General features: G+C 45.6%; 4 protein-coding genes across 8 annotated transcripts in view; 3 read left to right on the top strand and 1 right to left on the bottom strand.

Moving 5' to 3' along the window:
* Positions 1 to 10,549, top strand: part of LOC129174264 (rho GTPase-activating protein 21) — a 46,220-nt gene extending 35,671 nt beyond the window's left edge. For 4 of the 5 annotated variants that reach the window (XM_054766062.1, XM_054766063.1, XM_054766061.1 and 1 more), the window contains 19 exons: positions 54 to 77; positions 509 to 2,423; positions 2,796 to 2,942; positions 3,017 to 3,119; positions 3,188 to 3,224; positions 3,309 to 3,428; positions 3,503 to 3,802; positions 3,962 to 4,026; positions 4,135 to 4,283; positions 4,356 to 4,498; positions 4,576 to 4,734; positions 4,831 to 4,909; positions 5,007 to 5,080; positions 5,172 to 5,261; positions 5,346 to 5,471; positions 5,540 to 5,581; positions 5,698 to 5,803; positions 7,484 to 7,515; positions 7,956 to 10,549. In XM_054766062.1, coding sequence (XP_054622037.1) covers positions 54 to 77; positions 509 to 2,423; positions 2,796 to 2,942; positions 3,017 to 3,119; positions 3,188 to 3,224; positions 3,309 to 3,428; positions 3,503 to 3,802; positions 3,962 to 4,026; positions 4,135 to 4,283; positions 4,356 to 4,498; positions 4,576 to 4,734; positions 4,831 to 4,909; positions 5,007 to 5,080; positions 5,172 to 5,261; positions 5,346 to 5,471; positions 5,540 to 5,581; positions 5,698 to 5,803; positions 7,484 to 7,515; positions 7,956 to 9,446 — 5,202 coding nt within the window. In that variant the 3' untranslated portion in view covers positions 9,447 to 10,549. The remainder of the gene's footprint in view (positions 1 to 53; positions 78 to 508; positions 2,424 to 2,795; positions 2,943 to 3,016; positions 3,120 to 3,187; positions 3,225 to 3,308; positions 3,429 to 3,502; positions 3,803 to 3,961; positions 4,027 to 4,134; positions 4,284 to 4,355; positions 4,499 to 4,575; positions 4,735 to 4,830; positions 4,910 to 5,006; positions 5,081 to 5,171; positions 5,262 to 5,345; positions 5,472 to 5,539; positions 5,582 to 5,697; positions 5,804 to 7,483; positions 7,516 to 7,955) is intronic. The other variant, XM_054766059.1, reaches the window with a different exon arrangement.
* The window catches only part of gpr158a (G protein-coupled receptor 158a), a 126,505-nt gene extending 110,741 nt beyond the window's left edge, over positions 1 to 15,764 (bottom strand). The window contains exons 1-2 of the mRNA XM_054766073.1: positions 15,430 to 15,764; positions 7,434 to 7,543 (exon numbers count right to left, since the gene is read on the bottom strand). The gene's annotated coding sequence lies outside the window, so the exon portion shown is untranslated. The remainder of the gene's footprint in view (positions 1 to 7,433; positions 7,544 to 15,429) is intronic.
* Positions 11,014 to 14,227, top strand: apodb (apolipoprotein Db). The gene is made up of 5 exons (XM_054766079.1): positions 11,014 to 11,159; positions 12,619 to 12,736; positions 12,824 to 12,945; positions 13,016 to 13,101; positions 13,582 to 14,227. Exons 2-5 carry the CDS (start codon positions 12,623 to 12,625, stop codon positions 13,812 to 13,814), a joined length of 555 nt encoding a protein of 184 aa, XP_054622054.1. The 5' UTR covers positions 11,014 to 11,159; positions 12,619 to 12,622; the 3' UTR covers positions 13,815 to 14,227.
* On the top strand, positions 14,414 to 15,855 carry otos (otospiralin). Its single transcript, XM_054766081.1, has 4 exons — positions 14,414 to 14,519; positions 14,622 to 14,686; positions 15,014 to 15,037; positions 15,441 to 15,855. The coding sequence occupies exons 2-4, from the start codon at positions 14,629 to 14,631 to the stop codon at positions 15,626 to 15,628; spliced, it is 270 nt and encodes an 89-aa protein (XP_054622056.1). The 5' UTR covers positions 14,414 to 14,519; positions 14,622 to 14,628; the 3' UTR covers positions 15,629 to 15,855.
* The last annotated feature ends 181 nt before the right edge of the window (positions 15,856 to 16,036 follow it).

The raw sequence follows: 16,036 nt of genomic DNA on the forward strand, positions 1-16,036 counted from the left end.
TTGCGCTTACCTGTCTACTTCTTTTCACTCCCTGTCTGCTTACCCCTCTTCAGTTTTCCAGGGATATCACTGCTCTGGTAAGGCTGTCACCTTTGTCTTTCCTAACCTCCTCCCAGTGAATTCTCCTTCCTTGTTTGAACCATTGTGAGGTGCAAAATTGTTTTTTTTCTAAGTAGGTACTTTATGTAGCTAGTTTTTATTGATCTTCTATGACATCCATCTTCAAAGGGAAGCACAGCGCAGAAGACCTCCTGTCATTGGTCGTGCAATAGTAATCTCTGACTTCTTTAGTGCAATCCAGTAAAGTCCAACCTGCTATTTTGTCTAGGTGTTTAAATGATGACAAGTGTTTTGTCACACTGACAGCTGTGCTGACAGATGTGGTGTTAGTTGCCAGTGGCGCAAATAGACCCGTCCCCCGGTTCCACTCTCCATATGCTTCAGGGTACATTCTCCATCTAAGAATTTGGGTAAATTCCTGACATCATGTTCCATGTTCTCTTTGCAGGCATATTCTCAGGATGCATATCTCAAAGGAAATGTGGCATACAGCGGAAATGCCCAGAACATCCCTGAGCCGCCACCCATATGCTACCCTCGCATAGAAATTAAGGCTGCGAGCAAGGCTGAGGCACCACAGCCCTCCGCTGTCAACAACACCCCCAGAGAGTCAACAGAGAAGGGCTACCGAGTGGAGATCCCTGTTCCCCCATCACCTCCAGCACTGCAGACCTCCAAGACAGCGCTCTGTGTCAGTAATGACAACTTGAGGACAGCGACCATTCAATCTGAACAAGTTGATGGGGGTGTCCACTTGGTTCGGGCAGGCCCCAGCCACAGGACTGAGGAGAACCAATACTGTCCTTCAACAGAAACAGGTTCTCCTATACCCAGACCCCTTATCTCTTCACTTCCAGGAGGTGCACAGTTGCAGTGTCCTTCTCCTCGTCTCTCAGAGCCCTCAACATACTGCCCTTCCCTGAGACCTAGCCCGGTCTATTCCGACAATGTACCTTCCCCAGTACGGGCTTCTCTTACTGCTGCCTCACCGGACACATTCTCCACTGCCGTGTCACCCAAAGTCAACCATCATTCACCCTCTCCAACCCCCCCTTCCTCCTCTCCTCATCAGAACATTGACTGGAGAAACTACACCACCTACAAGGACTACATTGACGCCAAGAGGCTGCACAGCTATGGCTGCCGTACCATCCAGGAGCGCTTGGACAGTTTGCGTGCTGCTGCCAATTCCAGCTCTGCTTACACCCAACAGCGCACACCCCCTCAATGTGCCAGTCAGAGAGGGTTGATGGCCTCTCAAGTCAGACGGAGGAGCACATCGACTGATCGTGGAGTAAATGGAGGCAATCACAGCACTCCATTACGAAGTGCCTCCCAGGACAGGCTTGGAGCAGGCTCAGAGCAGACCAGAAACTGGCCTCGGAGTGCTTCCCAAGATGCTCTACCTTTTTCCGGCCCTGTAGGGGTTACCAAACCTCGAGCAAGGTCTTATGACCATCTGGGCCAGCAGCCTACAGAACATGGGCTCAGCTCTGGAGAGAGGAGTGTTTTAGAGGACAGACTTCTGCTTTGCCAAGGAGAGGAAGCGAGAGCCAGCAGGCAGGGAGCAGGCCAAAGAGCTTTACCTCATCTCAATCGGAGTCTCACTGGCCAGGATTCAGATGGACAAGGAAGTGGATTATCTAATACCCCTTTAGCTGATCGACCATGTAGCAAAGGTATGACAGATTCTCTACAACCATTAAGGACTGATGGCAACATTACAAGGCCCTCACGTCTACCTGTTAAAAATTCCATCACAGAACCCTCAACTGCCTCCATGAAAACCACAGACTTGCTCAAAGACCAAAGATTCACTGGAAACCATGTGGGCTACACATCTCCTCTGCACTTGGAGCTCAGGGGTCGGGCTGACAGTCTAAAACTGGAGAACAGGTCAGAGGCCAGTTTCGTGGCCAGGTCCTCCTCTTGTTCAGGTCCCTCATGTAAAATGCCCATGCAGAGACAAACCCAGAGTGGAAGTGTCGCCTCTTCTTTTTCCACCACCACAAATGGAGTCGTGACCCAAAAGCCAAAGGCTAGAGAAGTTTCCACCAACACCCCTGTACGAACCAATGGCGGTCTTACAGAGGGTGTCGAAGGACGTGATGCAACAGTGGTAGTCCTAAGAAAGGACAAAAACTCAGGATCTGCTCACGCTCGCCCTCCGTCCTATGTCTTTGCCGTTAGTGATAACCAAGGGAGCCATAAGTCACCACCATTGTTGAAGGCTGGTTCTGTTGACGCAGTGACGTGTTGGTCTGACAGCTGCAGAGAAATGCATCTAAAGAGGCTGGGAGGCATACAGCAGAAGTATGGCTCAAACAACTTGGACGACTCCTTGGATTCTATCCCCTTCATAGGTAAGACAGATTGCGGCATTACCTTGTTTTGCTTTATCCTAGTGTACATTTTGCAAGGGAGACAGCAGCATGGTAAATGAAACTGGTTCCTTGTTGGTTGATGTCAGGGTGACATAATTTAAGATGAGCTATTACATGACAGTGAAGCGCAGGCAACCACATTCAAACACATGTACATGAAGGGCAATGCAGATGAGAACTACATTGCACTACCTGCCGCGTTCAGCTCTACAAACCCAAAAATGTTGTCCTCATGGCCTGTGGCTGTGACAAACAGCGGAATCAGCACTGATGATTCAATCTGCTAATATTCGTAATACGCCGTCATTTCCTGTGTGTAGTTTAAGGACGTGATTCTATCTCCGTCCTCAGATGAACCCTCGAGTCCCAGCATGGACCTGGACACGGTCAACATCCCCGCCTCCGCTGTGATCTCCACAACACCAATCATCACCACCATACCCCCAAGCCCCACAGCTACGTCCCCCCTTATGCGCCGCCAGATGTCACATGATCATGGTATTTTTTTCAACTAATTATTTTATTTTATGCAGTCACCATCACAAGTAAGGAGTTGACCTTCTTTTTCACAGATTCTCTCCGTCTCACAATTATTGAGTCAGATTCTGGTGGTAAAACGGAGCGGTCCTTGTCATATGATGAAGGCTTGGATAACTACCGGGAAGAGGGTGGCGGGTGAGTTTTAAAGAGGAATTAGAATTTAAGATCATATTTAAGATCACATTTTGTTCTCTGTCATTTAGAAGGTCCTTGATAGCTGGGCTGAAAGGACTCAGGAAGGTAAATCCAGTTTCTTCACCAACATAAAAATCCACATGTACGATATGTAAAATTAGACACTGTCATTTTCCCCGCTCATCACAGACAATGGACAGGTCTTCAGAAGATTCCGGGTCCAGGAGAGATTCATCATCTGACGTCTTTTGCGATGCCACTAGGGAGGGTCTTCTGCATTTCAAGCAGCTAAACACAGACAAAGGAAAGGTGTGTAGCGCTGTGTCTTTGAACTCCTATTTCCATCATTTCGACCCAATTTTCTCACTGACCCACTTCCGCAGCGCGTTGGAGGCGGCATGCGCCCATGGAAGCAGATGTACGCCGTGCTGAGAGGCCACTACCTCTGTCTGTACAAGGACAAAAAAGATGGGCAGGCGCACGCCAACTGTCAAACCACGGACGAGCCTCTACCCATCAGCATCAAGGCCTGTTTGATCGACATCTCCTACAGTGACACCAAACGGAAAAATGTGCTGCGGCTCACCACGTCAGACTGCGAGTACCTGTTCCAGGCCGAGGACCGGGAGGACATGCTGGCCTGGATACGAGTCATCCAGGAAAGCAGCAACTTGGACGAGGAGGTTAGAACAAAAGACTTAACAGCCTCAAGACATGGGTGGACAATGAATGGAGTTATTGTTACGTTTGGCTTGCGCATTTCTGTTACTGTCTGTGAGGGGCGACGAGGGGCGTTCCCCTCTACCTCCACCTTCATCCTCATCTTTTTTTTTTTTTTTTAGAATGCGGCCTTCACCAGCCATGACCTCATCAGCCGGAAGATCAGGGAGTACAACACCTTAATGAGGTAAAACAAGGAAGGGGAGAAGACCACTCTCATACTCTTGGAGAGCTCAGACGTTCCTCCGATGGGTCCAACTTAAGTCCTGCAAAGGATATTTTGTCTTTTCCTCAGCCCGACAGGCAGCAAGACGGAACCGTCACCCAGATCGTCTCGCCAGTCTCTGAGCATTAGGCAGACCCTGCTTGGGGGAAAAGGAGATTCCAAAGCCCTGAGTCCAAACTCCCCCAAGCCTGAGCAGGAAAAGAAGACCATGCATAAAGGTTGTGCGACGTCCTTATTTTCCGTGTGTGTCCTCGCTGAGCGCCACATTCATGCTGTGTTGCTCCCTGTAGATGACACCAGCCCCCCTAAGGACAAAGGGACGTGGAGAAAGGGTATCCCGGGACTAATGAGGAAACCTTTTGAGAGGAAACCCTCTCCTGGGGTCACATTTGGAGTGAGACTGGACGACTGTCCTCCTGCACAGAACAACAAGGTTTGATGTCATATTAAGACCACAGCTTGCTTTTGTTCTTCCCCTAATAATGTTTACATGTATTTTGTGTGGTCTAGTTTGTGCCGCTGATTGTGGAGGTTTGCTGCAAGTTGGTGGAGGAGCGAGGGCTGGAATACACGGGAATCTACAGGGTGCCGGGAAACAACGCTGCAATCTCCAACATGCAGGAGGAGCTCAATAACAAGGGCATGAACGACATAGATATCCAGGATGATGTACGACTTGTTTGAGGCCTTACAGGTCTTATATTCCTGTACCGCTACCGTTCTTCTTAATTTTCTGTTAGTCATCAATGTGTGGTATTTGTTCAGAAATGGCGGGACCTCAATGTGATCAGCAGTTTGCTGAAGTCCTTCTTCCGAAAGCTCCCTGAGCCACTCTTCACCAATGGTGCGCTCTTCTTTCTTCCTTTCATATTATTGCACCCATCTAGTGGGTGAAATAAAAATTGTGTGCTTGTATTCATAATTATTTTCTGGATCTACAGATAAGTATGCAGACTTCATCGAGGCCAACAGGATTGAGGACCCAGTGGAGAGGCTCAAAGTGCTCAAGAGGCTGGTGGGTTGCTTCACTTCCTGTTTGCGTTGATGCCACTTCCATGTCTACTTCTTTGTTGTTGTGTAAAGTATTTGCTTATGTCTTCTTTCAGCTTCATGAGCTGCCAGATCATCACTACGAAACGCTCAAGTTCCTCTCTGCTCATTTAAAAACTGTAGCAGACAACTCTGAGAAGAACAAGGTAACATCGTGATTTTATTATTTTTTTATGTTTGGAATGTCGTGCACGTTCAGAATTAAAAGACCTTTCTCTCTTTTGTTATAGATGGAACCGAGGAATCTGGCCATCGTATTTGGTCCCACACTGGTGCGCACCACCGAGGACAACATGACCCACATGGTGACACATATGCCGGACCAGTACAAGATAGTTGAGACCCTCATTCAGAATGTAAGTCCTCTTGAGGGAACACCCTCTTAAGAACAAAAACCTGATTGTTTTGCTTTATTTCTTTACAGTACGACTGGTTTTTCACTGAAGAGGGCAATGGAGATCCAGTGGTGCGTGTTTTGTTTGATCATAGAACACAAGCTACACCAATAGGGGGCAGTGTTTGACCACTAATGATGCTTTGCAAAGATTAATTTCTACTGTTTCAATCCTCGTGCTATTGCAGACAGTGTCGCACGAAGAGAGCGCTGTGGAGTCGCAGCCGATACCAAACATCGACCACCTGCTCACCAACATCGGGCGCACAGGCACGCCGCAGGGCGAAGTATCAGGTAACACGCCGCCCCGCCACTGGTTTGATGAATTTAACCCTCTCTCCAACCCTTTTGGAAGGGACAATGTTGGCGCGTGTGGCTATCAATTTATTTGCATCTAAACGAAACGATGCGATAAATTGTTGCGCTTCTTCATTCGCTTTAAAAGCTTCCCTTGCTTGTGCTGTGTGACTAATGTTGTTCCCCAGGTCAGAACATGTTTACAGTGAAAGGCCACCTCTGATTCCTCTTGTCTCTAGTGAGGCTCTGTCGGGTGTCCTAAAGGCTTTCCCACCATTCACACATACTGATCTTGACACAGGCCAAGTGGGCGGAGTCTATCACGCTGTGATGTCACTGATGGACTCTATAATGTCCGTGATGGACAGCTGGAACTGTAGGAAGAAGGAGGATTGTTGCCCGCAGTGTAGCTGTCTAGTCTGCAGGAACCCGCAGTTCTTTTAAGCACAGGAGGCGGCAAAGAGAACAAAAAAAACGAAAGAAAAGGGCTAATGAGCAAAGAAAACGGCGAGGACGCAACGACACGGTACTGTACAGCGTCCCGCGATGTGGGTTTTCTGTCAGCACATACGCGACGCAGGCCGCTGTCTGAAAAGGCTCTCCGCTGTCTCTCCTCACTGTCTCATAGCTGGCCATCAGGAGAGATAGCATGGTATGCACTCGCCTCTTGTACCATCATCTCTACTGCAAGGGGTGTAGAGGGGGGCTTGGCACAAAATTTTAGTGAGAAGCGGACGTTAGGCGGACGCCAGGAGGTTCTCATCCACCCCACTGCCAACACTTCCTGTCTCGTGTGGCGTCCTCTCTTCTCATATGGCGAGCCCCTCTGTGACCCCCCTTGTCACCTCCACCATCTGTATCATCACTGTTGTCACTGTTGTCATGGCGACTCTTACCAACCACATTCTTTCCATTGCTTTGTCATCATACATTATATTATAGACGTTAACTATCACCGATAGCCACAACATTAGGTACACCTACACAGCCTAAGGATAAGAGCTATGTCAAAAAATAATAATGCTCACTTTTGATTGGCACTGTCAGAGAAACCAACAAATGGATGTTTACGTTGACATTTTAGAAAATTCATCCACTTTTAGAGAACAACTCGAGAAACGTGTGTCTGTATGGATGGATTGATAGCCTCATGATATAAATGGCAAATCATTGAATATACTGTTTATACAGTACCAGTCAAAAGTTTAGATATACTTTCAGGATGCAGGTCACACAATAGTTATCCGCTATACATATTTATTGACATTTAGATTTTGGCTGTTTTGTTGCAATAATGACTAAAAAGCTAGCATATGGCAGCAAATATTGTGACAAACAGCTAGTGTCATGTTCCTCTTTGTCCATCCCGCACGGTGCACACTTCACTTGCTTTGTGTCTTCATGGTTAAAGATGCACTAAGTGTCGCCGGAGAAAAGCTACCGCTGGTCATGTTGGAAGCGCTGTAGGGGGCGCTGCGTGTCGACATGTGTAAACTGGGCTTGCGGCGCTGAGTGTAATGCTGTGTGCAGCATGGCCTGTTGCCTGCTTGTGTGCGTGCGAGTGTCGGTCTTGTCTAACACCATTGTGCACCTCATCAACCCATCAACATGCTTCTCTTCTTCTTACCTGATTCCTGCCGCCGCCTCTGATGTTCTTCTTGTCTTTTCTGCCCGCAGATTCTCCCACCAGCGACTCAGCTAGGTCAAAGGTGAGTGTGACTTCCCTGTGTTGACCCCCTAGTGTAGGATGACAGGAGGTAGGTGAAAACATTAGGATTGATTCCACATGTGTCTCCATTTCACGATCAAATTCTTCTGGATGCACACGCTTGTATTTTCAAAAAAGTACATTGTGCACAAGCTGAGATGCTGCACAACATTCCACCAGCATGGCTGCTTACTGCCACGAGGGACCCACTTAGTCCAGATGTTAAGCAGGTGTTCTCCATCTTTAGCAGCTAAGCGCCTTTATCATGCTACTGCTTCTTTAAGGTTGCCATGGTTACAGTTACGTGTTTATGGTTAATGTTCCTCTCTCTGTCTGCTTTGTGGTGCTTCACAGGAGCAGGTGGAGTACACAATGTTTTCAGACATAGGTGATGTGTTCGGTGTGTATGCAAATATATAATAACGTGGCTGTTTTGTGCAGGGTTCCTGGGGCTCAGGGAAGGACCAGTCCAGCCGAGATCTCCTGGTCTCCTCCATTTTTGCTGCAGCCAGCCGCAAGAGAAAGAAGTCCAAGGAGAAAGCGCAGCCAAGCAGCTCTGATGATGACCTGGATGCAGTTTTCCTCAGGAAAGAAATCCCCGTACAGAAGGTGGACCCTCATGGGGAGACTTGGACTGACATCAACCTGAAGCAACAGGAGAATGACAGAAGGGCCGAGATGACACCCAAAGCCAAGAGGGACCACAAGCACCCCTCCCCAAATATGTCACCCAACATCAGCTACCAAGGTGCTCCTCAGGGAAAAGCTTCCTTATCCGATCCTCCATCCGATTTAGGCACCATGAGCTCTGGAGCGTCAGTGCCACGCTCACAGCCTAAAAGGTCGATAATGGGAGCATCTGCAGACCATCAAGCGGGAGTATGCATCGGATCTGCAGCAGGCGTCGAGGCAGAGGTAGGCTCCATCACCTCAGACTACTCAACCACCTCATCCATCACCTTCCTGACCGGAGCGGATTCCATGGCGCTAAGTCCAGAGCTGCAGGGCGGTGAAGAGGCAGACGATGAACGCAGCGAGTTGGTCAGCGAGGGTCGACCCATGGAGACAGACAGCGAGAGCGATTTCCCGGTGTTTGCTCCAGGGGGTGGCAGCAGCCAGTCCACACCTTGTCCGGTGCAGGAAAAGCTAGAGGGGGAAGGGGGAGCTGCCCAGAGGAACACGGCAACAAAAATGGAAGCAAGGCGTCTTTTCCCGACACACAAGATGATCGAATGCGACACACTCTCTCGCAGGTGGTCGCTCAGACAGAAGACGGACAGCGAGTCGTCGGTGGAGGCGGGCAGCGGGGAGCGTGGCGAGGGCAGGGCGGAGTCTTCCACGCGGCTTTCGCGGGTGTTGGAGGTGATGAAGAAGGGGCGGTCCACCAGCAGCCTCAGCTCGTCGTCGCGCAGCGAGTCGGAGCGCTCTGAACCAGCCTGGCACCTCAAGATCACAGAGCGCATTAAATTCCGCTTACGCACATCTGCCGACGACATGTTCACGCAGAAGAGCCGTGCCCCCGATGGACGCAGGAGAAACAACATCCGACGGAGGCATACCATGGGCGGCCAAAGAGACTTCGCCGAATTGGCCGCCATCAACGACTGGCAGGAGCAGGGCGGGGTGGACCAGACGGCAGAGCTGTTGTCTGCGGACCCCCACCAGCCCAGACGCACCTCTCATGACTTCAACATCCGGGACTGGATCACCAGGGATCGGTGCCGGGGAGGGAGCGAAGACGAGGGGGAAGCCTTGCCAAACAGCACAGAGGTACCACCCAAAGCAGTCCCTGAAGAAACAGACGCCCAGGAGGCGGCACCTGAGCGGCCGCCCATTAACGGCAAAAGCAAAGCTTCACTCGGGGATGACGCGCACCCTCACAAACTGTCGGGAACGCACGTGGTCCGCTCACGGTTCTATCAGTACCTCTGACCCGGGGAAGCAACATGAGGATGAATGTGTTCCTTGTACGAATGTGGCAACTGCACAATATTTTTTCTACAAAGTTCATGTATGTACTGTAAATAACATGTATAGCTCCCATGATTGTTACTGGCAGAGTTGATTAATTATGAGCATCGCTGGCCAGACTGGACGAAGAACTTTCTCCTGCACATGTGACCTTCATTAAAGCAGGAGGCTCCGCCCTTTTTTAAATGAAGAATGTACGACTTTCCTACTTGGACTAACACGCGTTGCATGTACTTGAAGATACACAACATGTGCATAAGTACTGGGACACGGCTGTTAAACAATGAATCCATCAGAGCAAAACATTGGTATGCTTCCAACTAAGTGGAAACGGTTTGGGGAAAGCCTTATTCTATCCCTAGTGCATAAGCAATGTCCATGAAGGCATGCTTGGATGTGTTTGGTGTGGAATAACAAGCCTCGGTCCAACCTCAGTGACTGCAAACATGTCGAAAGTCTTCCCAGAAGAGTAGAAGGTGTTAAACCTCTACATTTGCCTCATGTTTCTCTTCTTTTAGGTGTCCCAGTACTTTTGTCCATGTGGTGTTTCGTGGGAGGAAGCGAGGGCTGCGTTCTGAGCTGCGTGCTGTGGGAATGTCTTTTTCGCAGCATGGTCACAACAGCCAGAGATTAGCTTGACCATTATTCCAAACATTTTATCAAATAAAATGAAATGTAATGAAATGCTGATACTCGAGTATGTAATACTCGGTACAGTCCTTTTCTATTCCCAAATTTTTATTGTCCAACAAGGACATTTTATGTAAATGCTTTGTCGTTGTGGGTTTTTTTCCTCCAAAATGAAAAAAGTGCCTCCCCTCCCTCTGTAACCGTTTTTATGAGCAGTCAAAAGAGCCTCAAAACTCATTCCACCACATTTCTGTTACAGCCGTTTTGTCTCTCCTTGATGTCATTTCAATTAAAACGTAGGTTTATCCTCATCAAACATGAAGCATCTTGTGTAGTTGCATGTGTTTGCGACAGTGAGCATCTTGCCAGCACAAACATGAGTGCAATGTCCTTCCTCGAAGAACACTGGAAATAAATAATCTTTATTATTATTATCATGAGTGTTGTTGTTTTCTTTATTAGACTACTGATAAGGATTACAAGTAACATTGATGATTTATTATAGAATTATAGTTACAGTTCTGTTTTTGTTATTCTTGTTTCTCAGTTAAAGATGGGTGGAAAATGTGCTTTGGAATCAACATGTGAGTCTAATAAAAGTGTGAAAAGCACACATTTTGGCACCAATTTGTTTAAGCGACCATGAAATTTTAGATAATGAAACTTAAATAATCTTAACATTACATGCCATAAATTTATTTGAATTCTGCACAATTCATTAAAATCTACTACTTCCAGTTTTACGATGGGAGTGGACAGAAGTAACCAATGAGCGCTTAGTATACTAAGGCGCCTTTAAATGCTTATTCTTTCAATGCTTTTGGCGTCTTCTAGTGGCAGAACCGAGAGTAACATGCGTGTTGATTTCCTGTACAAATAAATTGACGACGAAAGGGGGCGTGCATTTCATGCTAAGGCGCGTCAACGTTCTGACGTCACGTCATGAACACGCAGCCCGGCACTAGTCTTTAATAACATTTTGGACTTGAGTTTTCGGAAGGTTCGGACTGGAGCAAACGTCTGGTAGGAACTACACCTGAGAAGGTAAGGGCCAGGTGCATGATGGGAAATACATACGTTTTCAACTTTATATAACATACAAACTCGGTATTTAAACAATGTGTCCGTTTATGTATGATATTGTCTTTTTGAAGCAAAAACATATAATATAAAACTGTTGACCATAAATGCATACATCAATTAGGTTCAAGTGTTTGCTTGTAAATATTTCTGCACATTGTTAATTCATGTAAAGAAACTCCCACTTACAGTATATGTTAGCTTGTTAAACCAGCAGAACAAGTTGTTCAACATTCATAACTGTAATGTGGTACGTACAATGGGGCTCCGAGGTTTCATGCCTTTTGTTAACAACAATCCTCTGGCTAATCATGACAGACTATGATGACATGATAGTATTAATAACTGCAGAGGGTAATTTCTAAAGATGAACTGAAATGCAGTACAATAAACTATGAAACAACAGGGGAAAATAGGAATTTTGGAATGTGGGAAGTTTTAATTGGGATGGGCTGAATGTTTTGACATTGGTTTGAACAGGTAGACAAATTTCAATGCTAATTTTGGGAAAAGGGGGAATTCCAGGAAAACCATGAATGTATGGAATGTGGAAAACAGAGTCTGAATGTCCTGAATGTTTTGACGCTGGAATCGTTTGACAAATCTAGAAAAAGAAATAATTTTCAGGACCAGGGAATCTGTGTTACAGTAAATGCGGAAATATTGGGAAAGTTGGGATTTTTTGGAATGTGGAAAATTGTTAGCCTGAAATTCCCAGAATGCTTCAAGTTTTGATGCTGGAATGGTTTGAGAAATACCAACTAGTAAATATTCTCCATTCTTTTCAACAGAAATGTTTGGGACAGAAAATGTAGCAATGTCGGTAAACTAGGAATTTTTAGAATGTGGAAAATAGACAACCTTGAATGTCCTGGTTAAGCTGAAAATTTTGATGTTGGAATGGTCTGAATTGGTTGAGAAGACGTAAGAATTTTCAAGCTCAAAGGGAATAATATGAAAACTGTGGATTTATGTGAAAATGTCGGTGTGCATGGGAAATTGTTAGGCCGGATGTGCTTAATGAAGTGAATAGTTTGAACCGACTGAAAAATGTGGAACACCAGTTGCTTTTTAATAAGAATTTTGTCATGGAAAATGTGGGATTGTGGAAAATATGTGAACTGGGGGTAGGGGCTAACAGAATGCTGGTATCTGGAATGGTTGAAATCAAAATGTACAAGAAGAATTTTGTTTGAATGGCTCGAGAAATTAAATACTTTCCATTCATTTTAATGGGAATTTCTGAAAAGTGGGAATTTGGGGGAATGTACAAGTAATAAGTGGACAAAAGGTCACATATGAACAGAAGATTACTGTAGATATGATGCTTCTACATTTGTCTAACTAAAGTTGACTTGAGAACAAGGTAGCACGCTAAGCAGATAAACAGATCTAAATCTGTACCCCTGCCATCGACTGACAGAACCATGTGGGTCGTCTGCTGCATCCTCCTGGCGTTGTTGCCACTAACCTCAGCCCAGACGTACCACTGGGGAGCCTGTCCAAGCCCTAAGGTGCAGCCCAACTTCGATATCCAGCAGGTAACAATATTCAAACATCAACATAGTGGGTCAGGGGCCTCCACTCCCCCCTGTGATTTAAACACCCCTTTCTAAATCTGCATGCAGTATTTAGGGAAGTGGTACGAGATCGCCAAGCTGCCCGCCGCCTTCGAGAAAGGAAAGTGCATTGAGGCCAACTACGCCATACGACATGACGGAACCATCCGGGTGTTCAACTCGCAGTTCTAGTGCGTTCTAGAGTCATGTTTCATCGCCATTTGATCTATTCGTTATTGACGTGTGTGTACGTCTTCCTAGTAAAGACAAGGTGAGGACAGCAGAGGGGACAGGAGTGGTCTACGACCCGAGAGAACCGGCTAAAATTGGCGTCAGCTTCTCCTACTGTAAGTTCATCTCTGTCTTCTCACTAAATGTTTGACAACAGCCTGTTCTTGTTTACCGACAATTCAGTTATCGTGCGCCTCGTGAACGATGACGAGGGTCTTTTGTTGTGCGTTTTGTTTTGAAAAACAAAGGACTGTTGTCTTGTAGTCTGGGTCTCAGTAGACGTCTCTGTCCTCCTTAAGTGGCTCCCATAAGGCCTGCTGATTCATGATGTCCGTAGGGAACAATGGCCTCTTAAAGGGATAGTTGGGATTTTTTGACATGAAGTTGTATGACATCCCCATCAGCAGTGAAGTGCATCAACAGTCACTTACCCCCCACTTCATCCCGTGAGCTGAGTTCTGAGAGGCATATTATTGCGTTTAGGGTATCAAAATAGAGTGTGTCCATTATCATTATTATTATTATTTTTTTAATTGTCATTAGCACTGACTACTAACATGCTTATCCCTCTGCATCTGTGCAAACTTTGCCCCCAGTCACCCCCTACAGCCCATACTGGATCTTGACCACTGACTACACCAGCCTGGCCGTCGTCTACTCATGCACCGACATCCTGCGACTGTTCCGTGTGGAGTACGCCTGGATCCTGGGACGCTCACGCTTCCTTCCCCCGGACTCGGTGCGCTACGCTCAGGATATTCTGATCAGCGAGGGCGTGGACCTGTTCAAGATGTCCGCCACCGACCAGACAGGATGCAAGGACAACTAGACTGGAATGGGCACTGCATGCTGATAATAGAATAACCTCATCACTTAATTTCACTGGATGAATGTTTAGATCATTATTATAACCATCAAATGAACAGCATGTACTTATATCTTCAAATGTTCAGATTTTTTTTTTTTATTAAAAGACAATTTTTTGTGATGGAGATTGTATAATTTTATTATAATACATGCAATTTATTATTTATTGATCGATTTTAATTTTGACGGCTGCTCTGTAGATAAAAGGGGACAAACCGACCAATAACAACAACACTGTACTGAATACTACATACTCGAGTATCATTTTATTTGAACAAAATTGAAATGATATTATTGGTATATAGGCTATGCAACATTTTGTACCTGATAGTATACAATATTGAAATAAATATTATCCTTGTGATTAAAAAGAAATATGTTGGTGGTCCTGTATATACATGAAGCTTTTGTATTAGTTGGAACAATTGTTTAATTCATGTATTATATATTATTTATATATTATTATTGGAGATATTTCACCACATCCACATCAGGGTGGATCCTTTAGGGAGCTGCAACAAGGCAATGAAAGACAGGCGAGGGGAGGAGGGGTCTGAGGGATCCTGACAACTGCAGACCACCGCCAACCAGCAGTAGCAGCAGCCACAGCACTTCTACACAACATCTAAAACTAACTGGTAAATTTGCAACATCTCTTCACCTCTACGTGAGTACACCTTAATCTCAGATGTGTTTTGGCTGCTACCGTGTCTTTAATGTTGCATTAAATGTAATTTTTTTCTAAATGTTTGTTTTTGTTGTTTAAAAGGAGAAAGATGAAGAGTCTGCTTTGCCTCAGCATTCTACTTTGTGTCTGTGTCCTCCATATTAGCGGTGAGTGTATTTTTTGGCTGTAATATTCACCTCCCATGGATATTTTCTTTGTTTTGAGATAGGAAAATTGCATCTGTTTAATTGTTGTCTGTAAATGGATGAATAAACGTAACAGTCATTAATCTTATGAGAGTTTTGTATATACAAATCGCACAAAGACGCTTCTGTCTGTGCAGTGTGTGTGCTCTTGTCACTGCAATATTATTTGTAGAAGCTCACAGGTAGTCCGAAGTCAGTCTGAGCTCAATTCCCTCTTTGTGTGTGGGGAAATACTTGGAATGCTTGCTAAATATTTGTTTTTTCCCCCTTTTTTCACTCTCTCCACAGATGCCAGAGTCATCCCAGAGGGAGGTAAAGCCGTTTAGAAACACTATATTTCGGGGAAAACTCATAATACAGCTGAACCCGCTTATGTCGCCAGCAAGCAACGCATTAAGTCCACTGTTATTATTATTAAAAAGTGCCCACTTAAGTTGATGTCGACATACTGTACGTGGCCAACCGCTTTTCTCGGCATAAAATTGCAAATTGCATACGCAACCCTTTATTATCACACATTCTCCTGATGTCTTCGACCAAAGTCACAAGTAAATGTACAAGGAAGTTCCGTTTTCGATTTTGTCGACAACCGTTTATGTTGACGTCGGCCAGCCAGCCCAAGGGGCATTGATATAAGCGGGTTCCACTGTAATACTAATTTGTACAAAAGTAGTAAGACAAAGAATTACTATCAAACATCTTACCTTCTTCTCAGTGCCGTATGATGAACCACCAGCCGTCCCCTACTGGCCGTACTCCACCTCAGACTTCTGGAACTACATCGAGTACTTCAAATCCATCGGGGCCTACAACCACATCAATGAGATGGCGCGGGCCTTCTTTGCCCACCAGCACCTGGGAAACACGCTGGGCTACGAGACCAACATGGGGCACGAGCACTGAGGCAAAGAGAGCAAGCACTGAAATGTATGAAATAAAAGGAATTCTGGATTTGTATATTAACTAGCAAAGATAAGTAAAGTAAATGCCGGAAGGTTAATATCTTTAAGAAGCGTAAAATATTTTCCTGACTAAGTCATTTCATGATGGCGTGACTATACTTGTATACAGTAGAGAGCGGTAGATTAAGTAGCACTTTTTAACGTTGTGACACGCAATGAACGTGAAATAAAGCCAATATTTCTCAACTATCTATTGACTTGTTTGTTTTATATATAAAATATATATTAAAAAAAAATAAGTAGCAGCAACCGAAACGACAGCACACCTACCTTAATTTAAATGAATTGTTAAAAAACATGATGTAGTACAGTACAATACAACAGACAAATTAGTACGGACCCTTCGAGA

This window comes from Dunckerocampus dactyliophorus, chromosome 21 (genome assembly GCF_027744805.1).
Source record: "Dunckerocampus dactyliophorus isolate RoL2022-P2 chromosome 21, RoL_Ddac_1.1, whole genome shotgun sequence".
Lineage (NCBI taxonomy): Eukaryota > Metazoa > Chordata > Actinopteri > Syngnathiformes > Syngnathidae > Dunckerocampus > Dunckerocampus dactyliophorus.